This window comes from Scophthalmus maximus, chromosome 1 (genome assembly GCF_022379125.1).
Source record: "Scophthalmus maximus strain ysfricsl-2021 chromosome 1, ASM2237912v1, whole genome shotgun sequence".
Taxonomy (NCBI): Eukaryota; Metazoa; Chordata; class Actinopteri; order Pleuronectiformes; family Scophthalmidae; genus Scophthalmus; species Scophthalmus maximus.
The window spans coordinates 9,871,272-9,893,564 of record NC_061515.1 but is presented as its reverse complement, the minus strand read 5'-3'; the positions used below and the strand labels follow the sequence as shown (position 1 = coordinate 9,893,564).

Below are 22,293 nucleotides of genomic sequence, written 5' to 3'. Positions count from 1 at the left end.
GGTAGGTATTATCTGACAATATGAGTTTGTCTTGTCACCTCTGTTCCCCAGGTAGGCACGCTGCTCACGGTGGGGAGGAGAGGTACACGCTCTTTACAATTCTACTGCGAGAAGGGACAAGGTCTCACAAGACAAACATTTATTATGCACAACATGGTACAAAGCGTCACTCCATCAAAGACAAATGATCCAGATAATGCAATCAGGTGCAACGGGATCTGATAAAAGATGTTTATTATTGTTACTCTTTTGTATAAAAACATGTAGAAACACACAAAAAAGAACAGTGCTCAGAATAATATCTTTTGCATGTTGTCTTTTACTTTCTGAAATATACACATTGTAACGCCCTGTGGAATTAATAAAGATCCACCGAGCAATATTCCCAACAAAAATTTTCTTCTGAACTGTATAACAATACTTTGGCACATCTTTGGTTTGCTTATCCAGGCTGTAATATCTCCAGGATAAGTCAAGAGACGAAGGCAAAACAGACTAAAATAAACCACCCAGTTAAATCTTTCATTTAAACCTCTCACAGGAATAACAACTCATAGCACTGCTCCGGCAACTAGTGACAAGCACGTGGCTTCGCTGTGGCCCTCGGGTGTCGGCCAGTAAAGACTTCAATCACCCAGAGCTTAACTGGTGACCTGGGCAACAGTATCTGTAAAAGGGTCATAAAAAAATAAGGATCTATGGCCCCGGATAGATTCACATTTAGATCAACAGCTATTTAAAAGAACTTAAACATCAATCCTGTCTCAGATCAGAATTTCCCAGGGACCATGTAGGAGTTTTTCCTATTTTAGGCTAACAGCTACAAATCAGATATACTTAACTTTACTGACGGGTTGTTTTTTTTGGTGTGTTTTGTTTTGTTAAACTCCTGTGGTCATCACACGCTGTAGTAATACAACTGTTGTTTCAAGTAGGGCTAAAAACAGAGTAATCACTCCCTGGCAGATAAAAATCAGTTGAACGACCTATGTTATGCTCTGAAAAATGGTCAGCTATGATGGAAGAGTGTTTTGCAGCTAACAGACTGAAACAAGCATTACAGTCCTTTTAGATATAGGATAACAAAAAAACAACAAATTTAGAGCATGAGCTCATTGGCAAAGTGCAAAAAATCCGCTGCAGCCAGACGATGAAGTCGTCTTACCTTTTTAGAAATACATAATACTTAAAAAAATTCTTAAAAATACAATTATGTTTGCATAGGGGGACTTTTCTGAAACACAAATTCAAATTCTGCATTACAATGTTGCATTTTCCAAATACTGGGAAAATGATTCGCACAATATACATATTTCATTATTTGTACTCGGGGTGTGTTCACCAGTGGAACATGTCATGATTGATGGGGGTAAAAGGCACTGCACAGATTTACACCTTTAAAAACTATACAGAGTGTGTGGGTCGCTGTGGTTGAAAAGGGGGTTGGCGAGCAAATAAAGTGCTCTGAGTCACTGATGTGAGGAGCTGGGTCCATGGAGGAGTATCCTGATCCTGCTGCTAAATGAACACATCCTGGAGAGACTTAAAGTCCTGAATCAGACCCAAATGTTCCTTCTCCATTATTTTTAGCACTCTGACGTTGTTCCCTGCTCACCCCCCCCCCCCCCCGTTCCTTACAGCATCATCAAATCTCCGTCTCCTTCTTGATCCACTCTCTCAGCTTGGTGACACGTGAGTAGACGCCGGGCTTGTTCCGACGAGCGCAGCCCTCACCCCAGCTCACGATGCCGGCCTGAAACCACTTCCCACTCTCCTCAAAACACACCAGGGGGCCTCCAGAGTCTCCCTGGTAGGCACATTCAGGGGAGGCGAGTTATTAGATTCGGTTTGGATGTGAAAGCACAATAATTATAAGGGTGTATAAACCCATCTATACCAGCCCTCTGTCATTTCATTCTTTTTCTGGAGAACTTGTTGCATGGTCTCACCTGGCATGCGTCGACTCCTCCTGCTAAGAACCCACTGCAGAGCATCCTGGAGGTGACCTGGCCCTCGGTGACCACGTTACACACCGTGTCGTTGATGATTTTCACCGATGCCTTCTGCAGCAGCTGCGACTTCTGACCTGCAGAAGCAGGACAAAGGGATCGAAGCTGTCACGTGACCTCTGTGTTTGTCACTAATGTCAAATGTGTTAATGGGATGGATTACTGTTAGCTAATGAAGTTTTAAAAGGCTTCCCAGTAGAGCTGACATCTGTCTTGATATATGGATATGGAAGAAGGCTTAACAGAAAAAGACCAGATTAGAATGAGATGAGAGATGAGAGAACAGAGGGAGGGTTGAGCGGAAGAGAAGTATGTCATGAAGAAATGGTAGGGACATTAAAGGAAAGGAATAAGACAGGATGGAATGAGAAAGAGATAAGGGGAATAAAAAAAGACGCAGACATGGAAAGGAGACGAAGAGCGGAGATGAATAGCTCATTGTGAAAAAGATGGGGGATGAGTGGGATGTCTTCATTTTGATGCGAGTTGAATATGCCAAAAAAGAAAAACAAAATTGTAGAGTGGGTGAACCTTAATTTAGGGAAAAACTGTATAAAAAAATTAATATATATATATTTTAATATATATATTAAAATTTGTATAATAATAATCACTTCCAGAGAAAAACAACAAAAAAGAGTGCAGTTCCAATCAGAATCACCAATTCATGCATAATACCTCCTTCACGGAGCGCGCCCCAGCCTGTGACCCAGCAGGCCATGCCTGCAGGGAAGACGTGGGAGGAAGACGGTAGGCAGATGGGTTGGACGGTGTTATTGAACTGCAGCGGCTCAGTGAGCTCCAGCAGTGCAATGTCATAGTCAAAGGTCATCTGGTTGTAATCTGGGTGGGAGATGATCCTCTTCAGCGGGCGGCGCTGTACACCATCCTGCTTGTACTGGTCCTGCATGCCACTGTAGGTCTGCCAGTTGGATGCAACATGGTACCTGTGGTAGGATGTAAACAGCACCGCAGGGCAAAAGGTTATGTTTCCTCACACGCATAAGGCAGTAGGGGTAGATGCAATGTCAGGAACGTGTGTATAGTCCAATACAATCCAGCACAAAATGTGCTACTTTTAAGGTTGTATGGTTTACTCTCTGTTGAGACCAAGTCAGATGTAATTCAATGCAAGACCACCATGTAACTAAAGATGATCATTATTAGCTTCACAAAAGTAGTGTTTTATATATAAATATACAACCTGGTGGCTCTATACGTAATCTGGATATGTGGACAATGCTCATATACTAAATTTGAATTACAAATCTGTACAAATCAACAGCATCTGTGAATGTGTGAAAACAAACACGTTTCCCTGCTCGATCACTTGTGAAGTGGATCAAGTTGAACAGCATGGTGAGTGCTCCACCTACAGGACACTCTGTTGAATACAGCTGCATCCTTTGATGGATTATCTCAAAAGATTAATTCATTTTGGTGAATGATAATGTATGAGGGGAATAACCAAAATGAATAGCATAAAATATAAGGGAGGAAATCTGTGTTGTGGCATATACACAGTACAGTTCTGATGTGTATGAGAGCCACGTGACTCACGCTGGGTCGCTGGTGACGAAGCAGTGGGCAGCCGAGAGGATCCACCGATTAGAGATGATGGAGGCACCGCAGACATGCCCATTGGTCAGAAAGTGAAGGCTGACCTGCCAGGGCCACTCCCCCAGCTCAGCGTTCTGCCCTCCGACGATGCGGTTCAGCTTGTAAGGCCTGGTGCCACAATCTGATGGGCAGCAGAGAAAAACGTTGGATGGTGAGTGCAAAATTCTTGGCGAGAGTGGCTTGAGTGATCAGACAGGAAAATCTGAAAAAAAAGATTAAGTTGACTTGAAGCCATCATATTCCATATTAGCTGATCATAAAAAGGAAAAATAAAATACAGACACACCCTGAGGCTTAAATGAGAGGGGGGGGAAACAAAAACTTAAGTGATGACAAGAGCAGCTTTCAAAGAAAAATTAAATAAATAAAGCAGTCAAGGCCCGAGACTTTTTTCTAATAGACAGGCCGACGCACAGCAGAACCCTGCTCCACTATAATCTAGTGTGAATGACACTTAAGAGATAAGATCCACTTTCTGCTGTTTTAAAAAGTCTGAAAAGCTGAGAACTGTAAGAGGGAAATGAAAATAAGATGTAAAACTCTTACTGCAGCGGTCCTCGTCTGAGTTATCCGAGCAGTCCTTCACGTGGTCACATTCAGCATTCACCTTGTTGACACATTCACTGTTCCTACACTTGAAGCTGAAGTCAGAGCAGACACCCGGAGCTACAGTCGGGTGGAGACAGGTCCCAAAATCAAAACATGGTGAGTTTCATTACAAGTTTTAGACGACTGCAAAGTTTAACCAGCAAAATACTGAGAATGGCTGGAATACTCAATGCACAGTGAGGGAGGAGCAGATGGCTTTAATTGGGTGTATTGATTGCGGCTGAGGTCTAATCTCTTTATTCACGAAAGTGAAATTCAAAAGGAAATAAAAGATCGCCCTCTGTGCGTGTGTGAGCGTGTGTGTGTGTGTGTGTGTGTGTGAGACTGAAGCTGCTTTCAGACATACACCGAAGTCCAGACAAATGTTCCTGATGGTGTGAACGCATCTGACTTGGACGATTTCCTGCCGCGTCCGTCATATTTGAGAGGCAAACAAAAGGAAAATGTTCGGACCCAATTTCTCTGACATTTTCCAGAGTACATGTCTGAACACAGCTCGAGTGAGGGAAGTGAAAAGTTGGAGGACATTCAAACAGAAAGACCAAAATACTAAATACATTGAAAAACGTAGAATCTTAAACACTGTGCTGTGGATGAAGGTTAATTGCTTAGTGGTTAGTGTAACTTATAAGCGACTGTAGTGAGAATTTTTCAAACGTGCGACTTGCGGCTCCTTACATGATTTACAAGAGGCCTCGTCGCTTCCGTCGACACAGTCCATCTTGCTGTCACACACCACATCCTGGGGCAGACACTGGCCATTCCCACAACGCCACTCGTTGTCCTCACAACCTGGAGGCAACCAAACACAAGCAATGAGGATATTATGAAAGATAAAGATGAAAACTTGAATGAGGAGACACGCCAACAAGCCTCAGAGGGACATTAGTGGTGCAGCCACGGTGGACATTAGCGTCTGTCTCCATTCGTCTTGCGTGTAGTGCACATGATTAAGAGCCTGGACAGATGCAGGGCAAATTGTGCAAGGCTTCAAACAAACTCCATTACTGATAGAATAATGTCTGCACACAGCCTGGCAGTCAGTGACCAGCGCATTAGCACTGATGTTTCTTTAATGTTAGCACAATTAGCATAGCATTAGATAGGGTTTGTATCCCCCGAAGAGCACTTAAAGAGACAGGAATACTTACTGCACGCTTTCTCATCGCTCCCGTCCCCGCAGTCGTTGACGCGGTCGCACACCCAGAGCTTGGGTTTGCACAAGCCATTGTCACAAGAGAACTGGTCCTTTTCACAATCTGAGGGAGACAGGAAAGTATTTAATTGTGCAAAAGGGGAAGACGTAAATATGAGTGATTTGAAACACAAATCGGCTGTAAAAACTAAAATTATGGAAAGATAATGGCTGGAAAGAAATTTTCAAACAGTTGTGGTGGTGGGGGGGTTGCTTATGTGTATTCTGAGAGTTAGCTGAGAAGGTCGAGTGCACTCTCATGTCTGCACATTAAATATGAAGCTAGACTACAGACAGCCGTCTCTTAGCTCTGTACAAAGACTGGAAACAGCTCGGCACTGTCCGAAGTTAACAAAAGTAAGTTTGTGAACTAAAGAAGTTAACTTAAGTTCAGAAATTTACATAGTATATATAGTTGTCTTAATTTTCTATGGAAACCAAAATGTCAAATTGACATGAGAGACTATTTCATTAGGAAAAGTGTGGTTGGGTCAAAGGGGAACTTACTGCACTTCACCTCGTCGCTCATATCGCCACAATCATTCCAGCCATCACACTTCAGATCTTTGCTGATGCAGATGCCAGAGGCACAAGCAAACTGGTTGGGACAGGCTGCTCACAAAACAGAGAGGAGGGCAGCAGGAGAAAAAAAAAAAAAAAAGGCGAGAAAGAGGATGATGACAAATTGAGCGAGAGGGAGTGACAGTGTATTTTCACAACATCCGTCATGTGGCCAATGCTTGTCCCTGTTGATCGGAGCAATTATAAATCCATTTCAGTCAAACTGGGAGACAACATAAAGGGCGGAGGGCATTGAGAGTGGAGTGCTCATGACTGACAGTGGCAAATAAAATGGACCCGATAAACAAGCTCTATGGTGATTAGTCTGGCTCTTGAGTTTCACTGCCGCAGTTTCTAAGCCCACTAAAACAGCTCTATTTGACTGTCAGTCACCCGTCGCCTTATGGTCTCTCAGCCTGCACAGTTACTCCCCCTGTGTTGCTCCGTGATGGCAGGCTATGAGTGTCATTGTCACGGCGCAACACTTCACCCATCTCGCCGAGTGTTGTGTCAGTGTGGGTGCCAGACTTTTAGACTTTTAACTCACGGTTTGCGGGATCGAATGCGCTGTACTCAGCATTGAAGCCTTTATCAGTGAAGGACTCGTCGGAGTGGAAGCGCACTTCCAGGATGTTGCCGACACTGGTCAGCGCCAACGAGGACATTTCTCCGCAATACCTGTGGCACAAGACCAATGTTTAAAGGAATATTCAGGTTTTTATTACAGGTTTTATTTTGGAGTCCTAGTGGCTATGACAACAATGTTCTCACTGAAGTAATACCTGGGATTAGGGAAAAGGGCAATTTTGCTACGACAAAGTCTAATGGGGCAAGAAATATGAACATTTGGACAAACTGGGGAGAAACCAACCGAAAATGACTGTCAGTGACTTAACAGGAAAACACAGCAGGTCAAAGTTGAACCAATCAGTCTGTAAAACTGTAACCGAAGAACACTTTAAGTCAACCGTTTACTATCCACCTTCATTTTCTCTTCCAGTTTTGTTTGACCAACCTGAAGGTTTGGTTAAAACATGTATGACCGCATGCCTGCTCGTGTTTCAGTCGGACTACTTCTGAGCACAATGAACAATGTTTTTATTCAAAACTGCAGAAATTAGCCCCCAGATGTTTAAAAATGGAATTTTGCCATCGAGCTCACACTCACAGAAATGTGTGATACAAAAGATAATTCATTCACATGACTTGAGTCTTACTTGGTGTCCATAACCTCCACATAGTCTTTGTGACACACACGGATGTCCACCCCGGGCTCTTTCATGCGGAACATGGTGAACTTCACCCGCACCTTATTCCCAGCAGGGACCTACAGCACAGAGGAAGAGGTGATTGGTTTGCAAGAACCTTGTTTACCATGCATGCATGTCACTCCCCAGCCTACACACACAAAGACATGTATCTGTATTTCATGTATATACAGGCATACGAGCAACACACCCAAACAGGCAGTGGGCTCAGAAACGCACAAGTGCTCACACGCAGTCACACGTTACAACAGAAACACCAGCAAAACAAAGCCAACACAAAATACCGCAGCTCAGCCAGAGCTGCGGCAGTAACGGCTCCCTGACAGATGAAGATAGAAGAGGTACTGAACAGCTTGGCTTCTGTAGTGCTGCCTCAGCATTCCTCTCATGGCAAGCTAAGGATGATGGAGGAGGAGGTGGGTGGAGGGGTTACCCATAAGGGAGGGGGGCCAGGGGGAGGAGTGGTGTTGCAAACCTTGATGGTCCACTTGCAGTCCACGGCAGGAGGATAGAAGCTGGGGTGAAGTGGGGAGGTGAAGACTCCCGCTTTCTCAGAGAGGACACCGCCACAGGTTTTTACTGGATAGAACATGTCGGATATTCTATCATGGCGCATCGTCATTGGTATTCATAATACAAATGTATACGTCATAATCATAAATAGAACTAATCCAGGTGAACAAGTGCAGAATGCAGATGATAAAAGGATGATTCATCACCTTGTGACATGGGGATGGCTCTGTACTCTGCCTCAAAGCCCGGCCTCTGGACATCGGTGTCCGTTATCAAATTAATCAGCATGATGTTGCCGGATGACACCACCTCCAGATGGTTGGAGGGGGGCCTCTGACCACACTTCCTGTGAGAAAAGGATGAGCAGTGCACAATCAGGCACGATTACAGAATTGGAAAAAAGGTGTTTACACTGACACGAAGCACAGTATGAATGTCTGATGCATTTAGTAAATGGAGTTTTACAGTTTCCCAGGATGTGCCACACTTAAAAGTAAAATCAAATACTGATGTACTTCTCTGTAGTCAGAAGCACTAAAACACCAATGCAGCAAACAAGTTTAAAATACTCAAAAAAATTATTTGAAAAAGAAAATCAATAGATAAGCAGAGAGGTAGAAAAAGAGATAAACAAGGCGAGATGTGCCAGCGCTAGATAGAATTGCTTAGGCAGAGTTTCAAAGTCAAACATTAGGAACATTAGCAAAAAGTTCCAGCACTGCTGGCGGCGGAGCCATGGAGGTGTGAATGACACTGCAAGAACAGCAATACACCTACCTCCAGTACAATAATGTCATTATAGAGTATTATATTAGAGCTCTCATAAACCCCATGTCACCTTGGATAAAGCTGATTGCTCAACAGCATTATAACATTTTTATGCATCACTTGGTAACACATATTTGTTTGGCAAAAGGTTCTTGAGTTTGAAAATGCCTGCGGCTACAACTGATGTTGCATTCGAGAGCCCGTAGTTTTTAGAATTTCACCACTCCCCTGTACACAAAGTGAATTACACATAGTGCTGCAGCAGGTTTCAGGTTTGCACCCTTCGCAGATTTGAAAGGAGAGGTCTTTTTTTGAGCCAACTCAATCTCACTGAGGTCTCAAAAGTTAACAATAAAATGGGACATGTAGCACCAAAGGCTTCAGAGCCAAGAAAAAAAAAAGTTGTAATCACAAATGCAGTGAAAGGAATGAAGTGGAACATGTTTTCCACCCACATCAAAACAGCTTTTTGCTCCTAAATCCCTCTGCAACATTTCAGTCAAACACAAAGTGATTCCTAGTGGTTGTCCTCTGGGAATCATGCAGAGCTATATTCCCCCTCTCTCTGATCTTCAAGGCTTAATAAATGAGACAAATGTTGGTTGAGCCCTATCAAACAGACCCTGCTACCAAGGTTTAAGGCGAAATGAAAATGTGATTTGTGTCACAATTTGAAGTTGTGGAGGAGTAAAAATGACTCAATTTACTGCCGTTCTTTTAAATAAAATCCCTCTCAAGTGGAGGCATCAGTGCAAAAACACTGCGCACTGCTAGTAAACAGTATGACGGTAAATCCCTGATCTATCCACGTGAGGTTTAACCTTTAAAGAGCACCAGTATGACTTTACTACAAACATGTTTCCCAACCCCCCCGGGACATTCACAGCCCTACTTACTCCGTGATGGCCTGAGAATCATCTGGACTCAAAGAGTCATAGATGGACACAAAGTCGTCCGAGCAGTCGTCCTCGATGTGGAAAAAAGGGAAAGTGACAGATATGGCTTTGTCCTCCGAGGCTCGGATTTGCCACTGACACCGAGACTTGGGGGGGTAGCCCCTGGGGTAACCCGGAGAGGAGAACTTCTTCACCGTTTCCTCAGCCTCCAGGTGGTAGAAACACTCCTCTGGGAAAGACAACACGGGTTACACATTGCATACAGACAAGCGGAACAAGGCAAACACAAAGCAGAACAAAAACATTTGGTGATTCTGCTTTTAGCCACTGCGCTCCAAGTCGGTGCCTTCAGGGGGATCTGAGAGTAGGTAAAAATGTTGAGTGTTAAATTAAAAACCCACCTGTTTAGTATGGCCGTTATGTAGTGTTTTATAATCTTATTGTTTTATGATTTATATTCACTCTTATTCTACTAAATTTTTTGTGTTGATAATTATTCTATTATTATCTATAATTATTATTATTCTTCACTATATTTAACTTTATTGACCTTTAAATATCTTAGTAAAATTTTTATTGACTAATTTTAATTTCTTGGTGTTTTTATTGCTTGTTATCAACTCTAAAATGTTATATATCTTTTTTACTAGTCTTATCTTAACTACCCTTCTCTTATTGTTGTCTTTTCAATTGTTAGTCTCTAAGTCAGTCTTCAATTAATTTTTTTACATCCAATTTTTTGCTTATCACCTGTAAATAACTTTGAAAGGCATTTGATTTGCTTGAAAGGTGCGATATAAACTAAGTTTGATTGACTGATTAAACACAAATTTATAGCTGGTGAATCATTCTCATGTTCTGTATCTTCTTCTTCTTCTGCTCCTTTTCACTGCTGACCTTGCAATATAAATAATACATTTGAACACAACTTAATCACAAAGTCCTTCCATCCTTTATACCACAGGATGTACGTGAAGACAGATTCATGTTAGGACCGTGCACCTACTATGGTAATGTAACGTAATATAGTCTAATTCTCCCGAGGTTATAAATCACTCGACAGACAAAGATAAGTGCCAGGCACAGTGACTGACTCGCCCTGGCCTGATGCAGGGTTCTCAATCTCTGACTACAGCAGCACATGTACAGTACGGGCCGGGCCGGCCATTCGTTACGGAGTGGCAGGAGAGTGAGCATCTAGCCAGCTGGAAAATTACAGCTGCGGGTGATTGAAATGGGACACGCTGTACTCACCGGCTCCCGGGTTCCTGGCCATGCGAGGATCTGTGACTGGAGACGGAGAGAGAGAGGGAGTGGGAGAGAGTGGCAGAGAAACGGGAGGAAAAAGTAAGAATCGGTCACCAAAGTTGGGAGGCAGGTACAACTTGATGCATGAGCCTAAAACATTTGGGTTGCACATTTTCTGTTCCATTTCCCTTCGGTTACGGGAACCGGTGGTGGTGTGCAGCTCTTTCTGCTCCATCTCACCTTGCCCTATAGCAGGCGACCCATACATCTCTGTCTAACTATCTGGGACAGCAACATCAAATCATACCCACAGAAATCATTTTAAAGAGGACCAAAAACCACTGAGTCACCGGGACCAGTGCCTGGCTGGTGGCCAGGATGTGGACAAATGCAACGTGAATGCTGAGAAGACAGAAGGAAGAAAAATGGCTGTCTCAAGCCAGGCCAGGGCGCAGCTAATATCATTAGAGGATCCAAACAGTATAAAATGTGCAATCTCAGATGCAGCACAAGCTGAGAGGTCTGGCTTATCTATTATCATCTTATCAGCACAAATCAGAGTGAGCTCCCATAATGCAAACAGAAAGCATACAGAATACCAATGCTGACAGGAGATGACAATGACCTTAGGTTGTGTATACACAGTGCTTTATCTTCGCTGATTGTTAAATGTCATATTTGGAGCCAGCTGCAGTAAACACCAAGTTGCACCCGGCCTTTTTGCCCCTTGATGTGAACCCCCCCCCAGACCTCGTGGCACCTACGTGAGGCAGTGACTTCAATGATCTTCAATGAGACAAGGCGCTGCTCCTTCAGGCCGTTCTCTAGTGCCTCCAACACCCGCTCCTCTGAGAACTCCGGCACAATCTCCAGCTCTTCGACTGGAATATCAAACTGGGACCAGAAGTAGGCGATCACACCCTCACTGGTGCGAGAGACAAGTGGGAAGGAAAAGTGTAGCAGAAACCAGTCAGTAACCAGCTTCAACATTTAAAAAAAAAGAAGGAGCAAGGACTGGTGGAACGTGGGTGATTTGGATTACTGCAAAAACCTAGCAGTACCTGCATCCTCTGTTGAACTGTTGTCAGTGTTAGCGCAGCACTTCATAATTCACTACACACATAAGTCACAGGTCAACAGACCACATCAAACCTCAACTTTGGATGTGCTGAAAAATGCCACATACTTGAAACTCTCAACCCCTTACAGGTCAGTAAAACAAAGCTTTTCCTTCATACAAGATTTAAGTGCTCAGAAGCGCCAGGGTGGACTGCTCTGCAGCAGTACGAGAGAAAAAAATTAAAAGGAGCTTAAAATCTCAACGGTACCTGAAAGCAGTGACCACCGATTTAGTGTAGTATTCTGCAAGTAATGGATCTTTCTTGTAGTTTCCATCCAGCTGTGGGAAAAAAGATTACTTTTACTGAACTGTACATGATTTGAGCTCGTCTGCCTCAAGACAAAGTACAAATTAGCAGGTTAATATTAAACAAAATCTGCCTTCCATGCAAAACACACAAGAGCGGGATTCTCAGTTAACTGTGTTGCCTTCAGCTGTGCTGAGCTACGAAACTGTGCCAGACAAGGATACAGACGCTTTGTGGTTTTGAATGCAGGTCAGCGTATACAGAGCAGTGGAACAACTACCCAAAGTTAAGAAAGTTAAATAGCATTTGATCAAAAAGGGGAAAGAGAAAACCAGCTGCAGGTCAAAAATAAAATCTAAACTATATATCACAGGCTCAGAACTGATCATGATCAGGAATGTTGTCAATCAGTAATTGCTTCTCTGATTAATCAGACTGCAAAAGGAGAATTCATAAAGAATAGACGGATGGAAACAAAATGGTGGATGTGTCTCAGACAATCCAGGAATATGAGGATTCTTGGGGATTTTTAGTGATAAAAGCTCAAAAGTGATACGGAGAAAGAGGATTGTTCACAGGGCAAAGTCATTAATCATCATAGAAGAAAACGTTTTAAGTTTTCAAATCAGCAACATTTCATCAAACCCATCTTAGGAAATACAATAGGAGAAGAAATACGTTTTTAAAGGCCTCCACCACAGACAGGTGGTGCCAGAGCAGCGGAGTAAAGTTGTTGGATATCTGGATAAACATGCTCGGCGTTGTTTACTTGAAGCCTGACCCCGCACGTTGTACCTGCCCTGTAAACAGCATCCCAGATCAGAAATGATCTGAGAAGATTTTCCTTTTGTTGTATGCAAGAGCAAATCTTGTACATCACAAAGCTCTCTCTCTCCCGACGGTCTAGCCATCTAAAATTCAAGCCCCCGCCTCTTCCACTCTAATTCTCAGCCAACACTTTTGCAGCTTTCCACCGAGGAAGTGTGCGCTTGATGGGTTTTGAGCTAGTTTTTTTTTTTTTTGTGATCAACATGCTCCTAAGTGGTGCTACAAACATCTCCACTGTCTCCAATAATAGGAGATGCTGTTGAGGGAATTACTAAGGGAACGTACCGGCTTTTATTCCACCCACACAAATGTGCTTTCAGCTGTCTCTGTGCACTGCCAGGGTCACATTTAAAAAGCATTTCCACAACGCCTAACAAATTCCACGGCAAATACCCCACTTAAAATAGTTAACAGTACACAAAGAAGGTGAAAAAGGGGTTGAAAAATATGAAAGTCGTCTTTATGAGTGTCAAAACTCACAATCGTCTGCAGCTTGCGTGCCAGATTCGTGAACTCCTTGCTGTTTGTATCCTCCAGTTCCTGGGCGTACGGTTCACCAGCCAGCTTCATATGCCCACTGAAGACCTGCACTGATGGGCTGAGCTTCTTACTCAAGGTGGCTCCTGAATCAGCGTCTTTAACTTGAAAGGAGAGAGGCAGATGAGAGTTAAATGTTTGATCAACAAAATGTTATAGGATAGCTGCCTGTGATGAAAGAGCAGAGACTCTGGGTTTCAAACAGGCCTTGAAGCGCTATTTTAAAGTTGTACGGCATGATCTCATATCGAGAAGACAGTCTGACTCTCAGAGCAATTAAAACAACCAGTTGAATCAAGAGGCTGTTTATCAAGGCTTCAGAGGCCTTTTTATCATGTGTAAATGACAGCGAGGCTGTGCCACGGACTCTGTGACATTCGTCTACTTTGCCTTAGTAAAGGAGAAAGCCGGAGCTGTCAAAAAGGCGAACACTAATGGGAAATTACAAAGTCCAAACAAGCCACTCTTAAACGTATATGAAAGAGCTGTGCCTTCACAGCAAGTGGAAGTGATCCACTTCACAGAGTCTGGTGACAGCAATGTAAACACTCTGAACTTTTCACTTAATTCTATCAATAATGACCTTGATTTATATTTAAAAATGTCCAGAGAATGCCCAACGTCTCCTAATTTATCCAAACATATAAAAGCCCAGTGCTGCACTTCAAAGTCTCTATTGTGGATGACATAACGGTGGGAAGTCTTTTTATTATACTCACAGACAAACAGCCAAATGAGGAACGCTGCAACAGCTGCGAGGATAAGGAATGCCACAAGAACCCCGATGATGATGCCGGTCTTCCGCCTCGACGACGCCTTCTCTTTGCTGGTCAGGAAGTCGATCCGCTCGTGGTGGCCATTGCGTCTCTGATGAAGGAAAAAAAAAGAGCAAAACAGAGTCAAAAAACATACAAGCTAGTGTGCCAAGTTCTGGATACAGATTACATTTATTTTGATTACAGTGTTAATTACAATGCGACAGTAAGTATCGAATCTTACTAACTTCATCAATAAAGGTTTATGACTGAACAAATTGCAATTTATCCAAATTCCATGCAGATAAATAACACAGGGTCATTAGTTGGACAAAAACAGTGTGCATCCAGACAATAGATTGGATCATTTCATTTCACAAACTCTGTAAAGCAGCCTTCGGTACCTTAAAAAGAAACAATATAAAACCAATGTATATTATGTATTATTATTATCATCATTATTACAGATAAATGGTAAACTAGGGTAAGGTTTAAGGTTAGCACAATGCCTCGGGCGACAGTCTTCTCTTACACCGCATGAGCTCAGAATATTTTTATGAAATTCCAGAACAATTGACATACTGTAGGAGGTATTTATATAACTAAGATTACAGAAACAACACTGTGTTAACACATCAATCCCGCAACTCGGACAATGAGTGCAAAGTTCCTTGAACAAATTTACACTAATTAAACTTTTGGAGGCAAACACAAATTTGATGTTTTACAGGAGACAAAACGTTGTGCACGTTTGTACACGAAGGACAGTCAATGTGTGTTAAAACAAGGTCACACATAAACAGCAGTTTAACTTTTTGGGGATTCAAATGAGCGTTTCAGTATTTAACTGCTGAACTGTGGCATCCACACTTCAAACAGGCAGCTTTGTATATGTTTGCAGAACTGGCCCAACCTGTTTAGTAAGTGTCACAGCGCTCCGACACTCCATTCGTCCATGTACACATAAACACGCATCCTGAAATTGCATAATAACTGTGGGATAACCTTGTAGAGGATATGAGCCCGGTGCGTTCGGCTGTGTGAGTGTTCCGTCGATACTGTAAGTGTGTGCGTCGGTTGTTGAGCTCTCTCAAGTGGGCGGACGGAGAGAAAAGGTTTCAGGCAGCTTAGCAATCAACACACAATGAATTCAGCGCATGTAGCCCATGAGTGAAGAAGCCCAAGTGCCATTAGGGATGAAGAATCACTTTGGTATTAAATCAATTTGTCAGATGTGCTGCCCCTTAAGATGGGGGCTCAATTACATGAGTCTAGATGATAACTCTTTGCAATTAAGGCCTATTCTTACCCAACCCGGGCTTCCACACATGCTTTCTAATTGGAATATCTAACAGCAATCATGGGCCAGAATGAGAGGAATCATTAGAGATGGGGTCAGCAAGTGCTCCAGGGTCTCTCTCTATCAGTCAGCCTGATCACAGCCTAATAAAACCATTACATGCTCTTCATCATATCCAATTCTTCACTCTTAGAAAGGAATAGTACCCATTTTTGAAACTCTGTGGAGGATTTTCTTCTTCTTTTTTTTTCAATAACAGCTAAGTGTGCTGAGCTAATTTTAACAGGAAGTAATATCTCTCAACACTGAATAATGAGGGAAAAGCCACAACATGCTGATGCAAACTAAAAATACAGAACAGTTAATGTTTCTACAAGGAAACAATCTGAGCTGTATAAGAGGCCTCAGATTTGGTGAACTGGTAAACATGGAAATTGAGGAATCAGTTCAGTTGCTCGAGAGATTTTCTAAGTGGAATAACCAGTCAGGAAAGCAAGCTGCCACCGCTGTGAGGTGTGGTTTAGAAGAATAAAAGAAAAACAGCTCACAGCTCACCCTCCAGCACGATGTATTTTCCACACTCGTCCTTATTAACAATGATTTCTCACATTAATCCAAAACTCTGGTTAGTGTATAAAGCACAGACTGAATGTAATGTATTGTACGCTACTTCCGTTGAGCTTTGAGTTCCTCACACATGATCATTTCTCTTTACTGGACTGTACGTTGATTTGAAAAAAAAATTATCATAATTTTTACATGCTCAAGGAGAAGTCGAAGCCATAGTTCCATGTACCATTTTCAACATTTAAGTACTGTACTTCTTCCGAGTTAATGCATCAATAATATTTGTCTTATTATTATCTGTGTCTTTCTGATGCCTTAATACATATTCTGGATAATTTAGCTGGCTTTTTAAGAAATAAATAAATAAATAAATATAAAACCCTTACAGTCTCGGTTGTACATTAATTCAGGGAATTACACACTGAAGTAGCATTTTTTTCTGCCACAGATCCATTCAGGTCTGCCATGATGACCCTCAATATATAATGCTACAGAGCACAGGGCTGAGAGAAAAAAAAAGAAGGAAAAAAATGAAAAAGCCCCTAACCCAAACAACATTAGTCATGTGGCTTAGTCCTCAGATGATCCACAGGAATAGAGGAAGGCTTAAGAAATAGGAAATAATGAAGATGAACTGGGAAAAAAAATCACATTCTTGGCAACGTATAAACCATTTGTGCTAATAGATGGCAATATAGCCAACTCTACAGAAAAAGAAGGGTTTTACATGTTTGAAACTGGCTTGTGACTCAGTTTTCTTACCATCACAAACCTGTTTCCATTTTACATCTTTGCCCCGTTATCTCCCCAAAACTATCTCTGCCTTTGGTGACGTGGGGAGGCAGTAGACTGCCAAGTGCCTCAAACGAAAGACAGAGGATTTACAAGATATATTTTTTTTGCCAAGGGACCCCTTCTGATTCCATGTCTTAACCTCCTCCTCTCTAATTTCTTTGAAGGCAACCACACACATCATCTCTCTAATGTGCCAAATGTTCATCCCGCCCACAGTCACAGTTTATACATAGACATATGATAGCTGTAGTAAGATGGTTGGACACGTCGCAGTAGGAACAGCACAAGCGTAAATTATAAAATGAATGATTAACAGCCAAATTTTATTTAGCTGCTTCCGTTTCAGTGTCATGGTGTTGTACACGCTGCCACGCTGTCACGTCTTACTGGGGGAAATTGGGTTAGTCAGTGGCTTACCTCTATTTGATGGCACTTGTGATTCTGTAATCCCTGGTCTTACTGGGTGTAAACAGCTTGCATGCAATAGGCAACATACAGGTGCTGCCTAATATTTCTTCTCTGGTATGCTGACAACACGTATTCTTTATCATGTTTGTCAACAAAATAATATAAGGCCAAGATACAGTAGCAACTGCAGCCCTAACATTTCTAAAAGTTCATGGAGAGTTACTTCTTCTTCTTCCATCTACTTCTTTGTGCCGCACTGGCTCAAGTAGATTGACACTTTGACCCTTTTCTTAGCGTTAGCTCCACATGAAAGAGTACTCCAAACTTTTGGAATTTTTCTTCCTTGTCAAAGCCTGGCACCTACATTACCCACCATGCAACTCGGCCACTGACAGGTCAGTCGGAGACTGGGGTGTGTCTTGCTCGTGGTGGCTAATCAAGCTGTTGACCTGAAGCAGAGATGAGAAGATGACTAGAGAGGTCATTTACAAACCAGTCTCCAGCCCCACTTGAGGCAAATCTAGGTTGGGGCAATTTGGATGTGCAATTTGAAACTGTCTTATTCCTTCATGTGACATCACTTCAGACAATATTAGATTCATTCTGAGCCACTTGAGGCTTCCAACAACCTTATTCACAAGTGTGGCAGCCTAGTACTCCACCACCAGCATCAGCCAGGTAGTTGAGGAAAACTGGTGCTACAGCTGCAAGACCTATATGCCACACGACCACCTGGCTGCTCAGAGTGGAGCAAGGCCGTAGGTCATTGACAAATCTGCAACCCTGCCCTGCATTGTCCACGCCAACGTACCAAGGAAGACTGAAGGAAGAACAATTCTGTTGCTTTTCCCTTACATGGAGGCAAACTGTCTTGTTTCACATAAGATGGCAACAGGTGCAGTTAAACAGGCAAACAACGTCTGAGTTAAAGATTAAACTTGGCCCCTCGCAGTTTCTGTCAGTGTTTCTGAATGTATCACGTAGTTGAGTCACTGAGAGACGTGTCACGCGACATCAGCTTTGCTTTGCTTGATTTCTGTTGCTCATTTTCAACATGACTACCCTTGTCCATTCCCTTGCTGGAATGCAAAAGTAAAACAGACCTGCCTTGCCTGAAGAAGTGTTCATTAATTTCACTGCTAACTCACCACACAAACAGAGAGCAGACAAACAACATCAATCATAGTGTTCCAGTCTGGCCTCTTTGTGTGTGCGTGCGTGCTCAACAGTTTCATTCATACTACTGATGTAATTAAAAACAGGTATCTCTGCTTTCAGAAAATGAAAGAGCAGAAGTGTGGCATGGCAAATGTGTGTTTTAATTAGATTTACCTAAAAAATGTATGTCCTTAGTAGGTAGTTTGGTGGCAGTTTATTCAATATCATATTACAATGTTATTTTTGTGTGTATGAATATGAAATTCCATCCATATCCTGTTCCACAAAGCTAAAAAGACAAAATGCTCATTCATTCCAGTGCATTTTTTTGCCAACAACAATCTCTTACGCAAAAGACAGCACTTAGGACTTATTGTCATTGACGCCGGTTTTTAGTTCATCATTTCTTTGGGTATCCTCACACACATCTTTCTAACGAACAACCAGCACGTTTGAGAAAAGAAAAAAGCAGCACTTGGTTTGTTAGTTAGTCTTGCTATGTATGTCTAAAAACAAAGTCAAGCTAGAACATGCCTGGCAGTTCACGAGTCAAATCTCTTGCAGTTTGAGCGTCCCATTATCTCTTAGATGGCACTTACAGGTATTTTGACTATATGCTCCTGATTCTTGTCAGTCCTTATTAAAGTCTCTCCTTACGAAGACGAAACGGTTTCTCTTTTCCTGAACATTGTTACCGTTTTTGCATATTCTTAGTAGTACACATGCGCAGAGCCGGCCCTAGCCTATATGGGGCCCTAAGCAGAATTTGATCCCCACCCCACCTCCATCAATACTATTCTCAATGCTTGATCGTTCGCACACCCTCCGCAAATCTAACACACCCACTGTCAACTTTATTAGTTTTAGCTGTGTTGCTTGAATTATACCAATGTCAGCCTTTATGCTTCTATGGTTTGTGATATTAAATGTAGCCAACTCACAATAGTGGTCTAGTGTTGATTTGCACTTTAGTGTTCAAAGTGATACGGTACTGAGTGGCATACTGGACCAGGTGTGCTGAAAAGTATCAAAATAAACCAGCAGATAATGTAATTATTGTAAACAAGTAAAATCATTTTAATTGCTTTAGTGCAGAACGACAATCAACTAAAATTACTTAAGATAAATTGTATCTTCATATATGAAAAAATAAATACAAATGTAAAAAAAATTAAAAATTAAATGGATACTAAAAAAAGAAATAGTTAGTTGTATTAGTCTTGAAAACATGCGTTTATCTTGCTGTTTTTTCTTCCTCGGCTTTCCTCTTCTTTCTTTTCTCTGCAACAAAGGGATATGTCCTTTATTGTGACATTGCCTTTAACTTTATACAATACTGCCTTTTCCAGGGACTGTCTGACTGACTGTCTGAGTGTAACTGCGCATGCAAAATACATTACATTCACCTATAACCAGTGGATATTCACGCCTCGACTATCTGAGTGGGACTACACCTGCTGGAACCTGTGATACCGGCGCCTCACCACACTTTGCTGTGGCAGTGCAGTAGAAAAAAGCAGCTACATGAACTGATTCTTAAAAACACCAGAGTGGTACTAGGAACGTTAGAGCGTGACAAGGACAACTAGAGCTACACAGTTCCTCAGTTTGGCTGACAAAATTTGAATTATTTCACTTTGTTTTTTTGCCACAGTAAATGACCATTCAACCAGCTTTAAAGAGAATCAAATGTTTTTGCATAAAGCAGAAACATGAAGGAAAGTTCATGCTAAGACACTAGCGGTCTACACTTGACGGAGGATTCCTCGGCCTCTAACCCTCTTTCTGCATGGAACAGGCAGAGATCCCGTTTTCTTAATATCTAACCAGTTCCAGATCAAGGGCTACGTAATGTCAACAGGTAGATTTTAAAAACAGTTCATCCAGCTTCAATAAGCTTCCCTTTATATGCAGAAAAACAATGATCTTTTGTAAAAGGTAAATGTCAAGTCAGCTAATGCTGTAGCACCTATACGCCTGATGAAGCCCCCCTCTTTTCTTAAAACTGACTTCACATAACTGCTTTGTTATATAAAGAACACGTAGTAAAATAGATGAAGCATAAATTGAATAGAGAGTGCAATAAAAAAATTCAGCAAGATCTAAAATGTAATTACCCACACTTCAAACAATCACTTAACTATGTTGTATAATGTATCACGGTATCATTTCTTTTTCTTTCTGAAGGAAAATAAGAAGCGAACAAACAATCCAGCTCTTTTCATCAAATTCAAAACTTCCATGCGTCTCCGTGTGAAACACACTGGCCAGAGGGAGAACACCACGAGAGGACTCGTCTTTAGACACTACAGTGAAGTGGCCCCTGGTTTAATCATTCATTCATTCACACATTCTGTGAGGAAGGGGAAACTCCTTCAGAGATATGGTTTGTTGAACCTAGAGGGACGCAAACAAACTGCTGGTCAAAGAAAGAACATTTAAGTGAAGGCTGTCAAAGGCCAAAGGAATGAGGAGCAAGTGTTTGAAATGCCAGACACTTGGTGAAGGCCTCACTCTCACACGCACGCGCGCACACACACACACACACAGTCTCTCTCTCTCTCTCACACACACACACACACACACACACACACACACACAGTCTCTCTCTCTCACACACACACACACACACACACACACACACACACACACACACACACACAGTCTCTCTCTCTCTTAAACACACACACACACATACACACACACAGTCTCTCTCTCTCTCTCTCTCTCTCTCTCTCACACACACACACACACACACACACACACACACACAGTCTCTCTCTCTCACTCACTCACACACTCACACACACACACACACACACACACAGTCTCTCTCTCTTACTCACTCTCTCACACACACAAACACACACACACACACACACACACACACACAGTCTCTCTCTCTTACTCACTCTCTCACACACACAAACACACACACACACACACACACACACACACACACACACACACAGCCCCTGTGTGACCAGAAACAAGTGTGAACTCACGTCGTAGTCCTCTCTGGCGGAGCGCATCTTCCGGCTGGAGTCCAACAGGAGCCAAGACCCCTCCTCGTCTGTAACCGTTTTACCTGGACCCTCTTGTGGACCTGCGGTGCGGTGTTCAGACAAACAGTAAATAGTAAACAGTTTGCGTTCGCGAAATCCCGAATGACCGTGTCACTTCCTGGATCGTCGAGCGCTCACACACCTGAAAACGCCCCCTCCTTCCTCACACACCTATGGGACAAGCCCCGCCCCGCGCAGCTGCACGACGACGACGACGACACACGTTACATAAATATAATCTTTTGAAACATTAATGTATGTTTGCTCACTTTCTTGCTCCTTATTACATTTCCTGTTTAGTATATGATATATGATGATATCCCCAGAATACAAATGTCAAGATTCGAAGTGATGACCTGACTGTTTTTTTGGGAGTTCCTCTAATGTCACATGAGAGTTACAATACAGAGCAATTGTACATTGTTTTATATCACAGTATTAAAGAAATGTTGATAGCGTCCACATCAATCTCTATGAGAAGCACAAAAATGCAATATCTGCATCTTTCTCTCCCTCAAAATATAAATTACAAAATACTTGGAAAAGGTATCGCAGGTATGGACTATATGGAGACGAAGTGACACAGATAGAATATTGAAGCTGTTTCTTTTAATAGTTTGTTTCTCTTTTTTTTGACTGTTAGGCCTAATTGCTGATGTTATGATGCTTGTTATTGTAAACTGTCTTCTTCCAAAATTTGAATGAATAAAATATATGATAGAAATAATTTAAAAAAAAAATATTGCAGCTGGATTTTGTCACGGTTGTTTTGCACCTTTTTTGTTCACACGGACACAAATTTAAGTCAACATGTTGCATCTGTAAA

The 22,293-nt window shown here is 42.2% G+C and overlaps 1 protein-coding gene across 1 annotated transcript; it reads right to left on the bottom strand.

Annotated features, from left to right (window-relative positions):
• Positions 1 to 217: 217 nt before the first annotated feature.
• On the bottom strand, positions 218 to 21,618 carry zmp:0000001114 (suppressor of tumorigenicity 14 protein homolog). Its single transcript, XM_035624743.2, has 19 exons — positions 21,408 to 21,618; positions 14,139 to 14,286; positions 13,363 to 13,523; positions 12,016 to 12,086; positions 11,452 to 11,612; positions 10,694 to 10,729; positions 9,440 to 9,668; positions 7,982 to 8,121; positions 7,738 to 7,841; positions 7,212 to 7,321; positions 6,542 to 6,672; positions 5,941 to 6,045; positions 5,390 to 5,497; positions 4,917 to 5,030; positions 4,176 to 4,295; positions 3,570 to 3,750; positions 2,688 to 2,956; positions 1,950 to 2,086; positions 218 to 1,807 (listed from the first exon to the last, which is right to left on the bottom strand). Exons 1-19 carry the CDS (start codon positions 21,432 to 21,434, stop codon positions 1,646 to 1,648), a joined length of 2,514 nt encoding a protein of 837 aa, XP_035480636.1. The 5' UTR covers positions 21,435 to 21,618; the 3' UTR covers positions 218 to 1,645.
• Positions 21,619 to 22,293: the final 675 nt, after the last annotated feature.

Coding starts and splice junctions, on each gene's coding strand:
- zmp:0000001114 (XM_035624743.2), bottom strand. CDS start 21,434: ATGCGCTCCGCCAGAGAGGACTACGAC. Junction 12,087..13,362: donor CACGCAAGCTGCAGACGATT/GTGAGTTTTGAC, acceptor TTTTTCCCACAG/CTGGATGGAAACTACAAGAA. Junction 11,613..12,015: donor TCGGTGGTCACTGCTTTCAG/GTACCGTTGAGA, acceptor CTCTCGCACCAG/TGAGGGTGTGATCGCCTACT.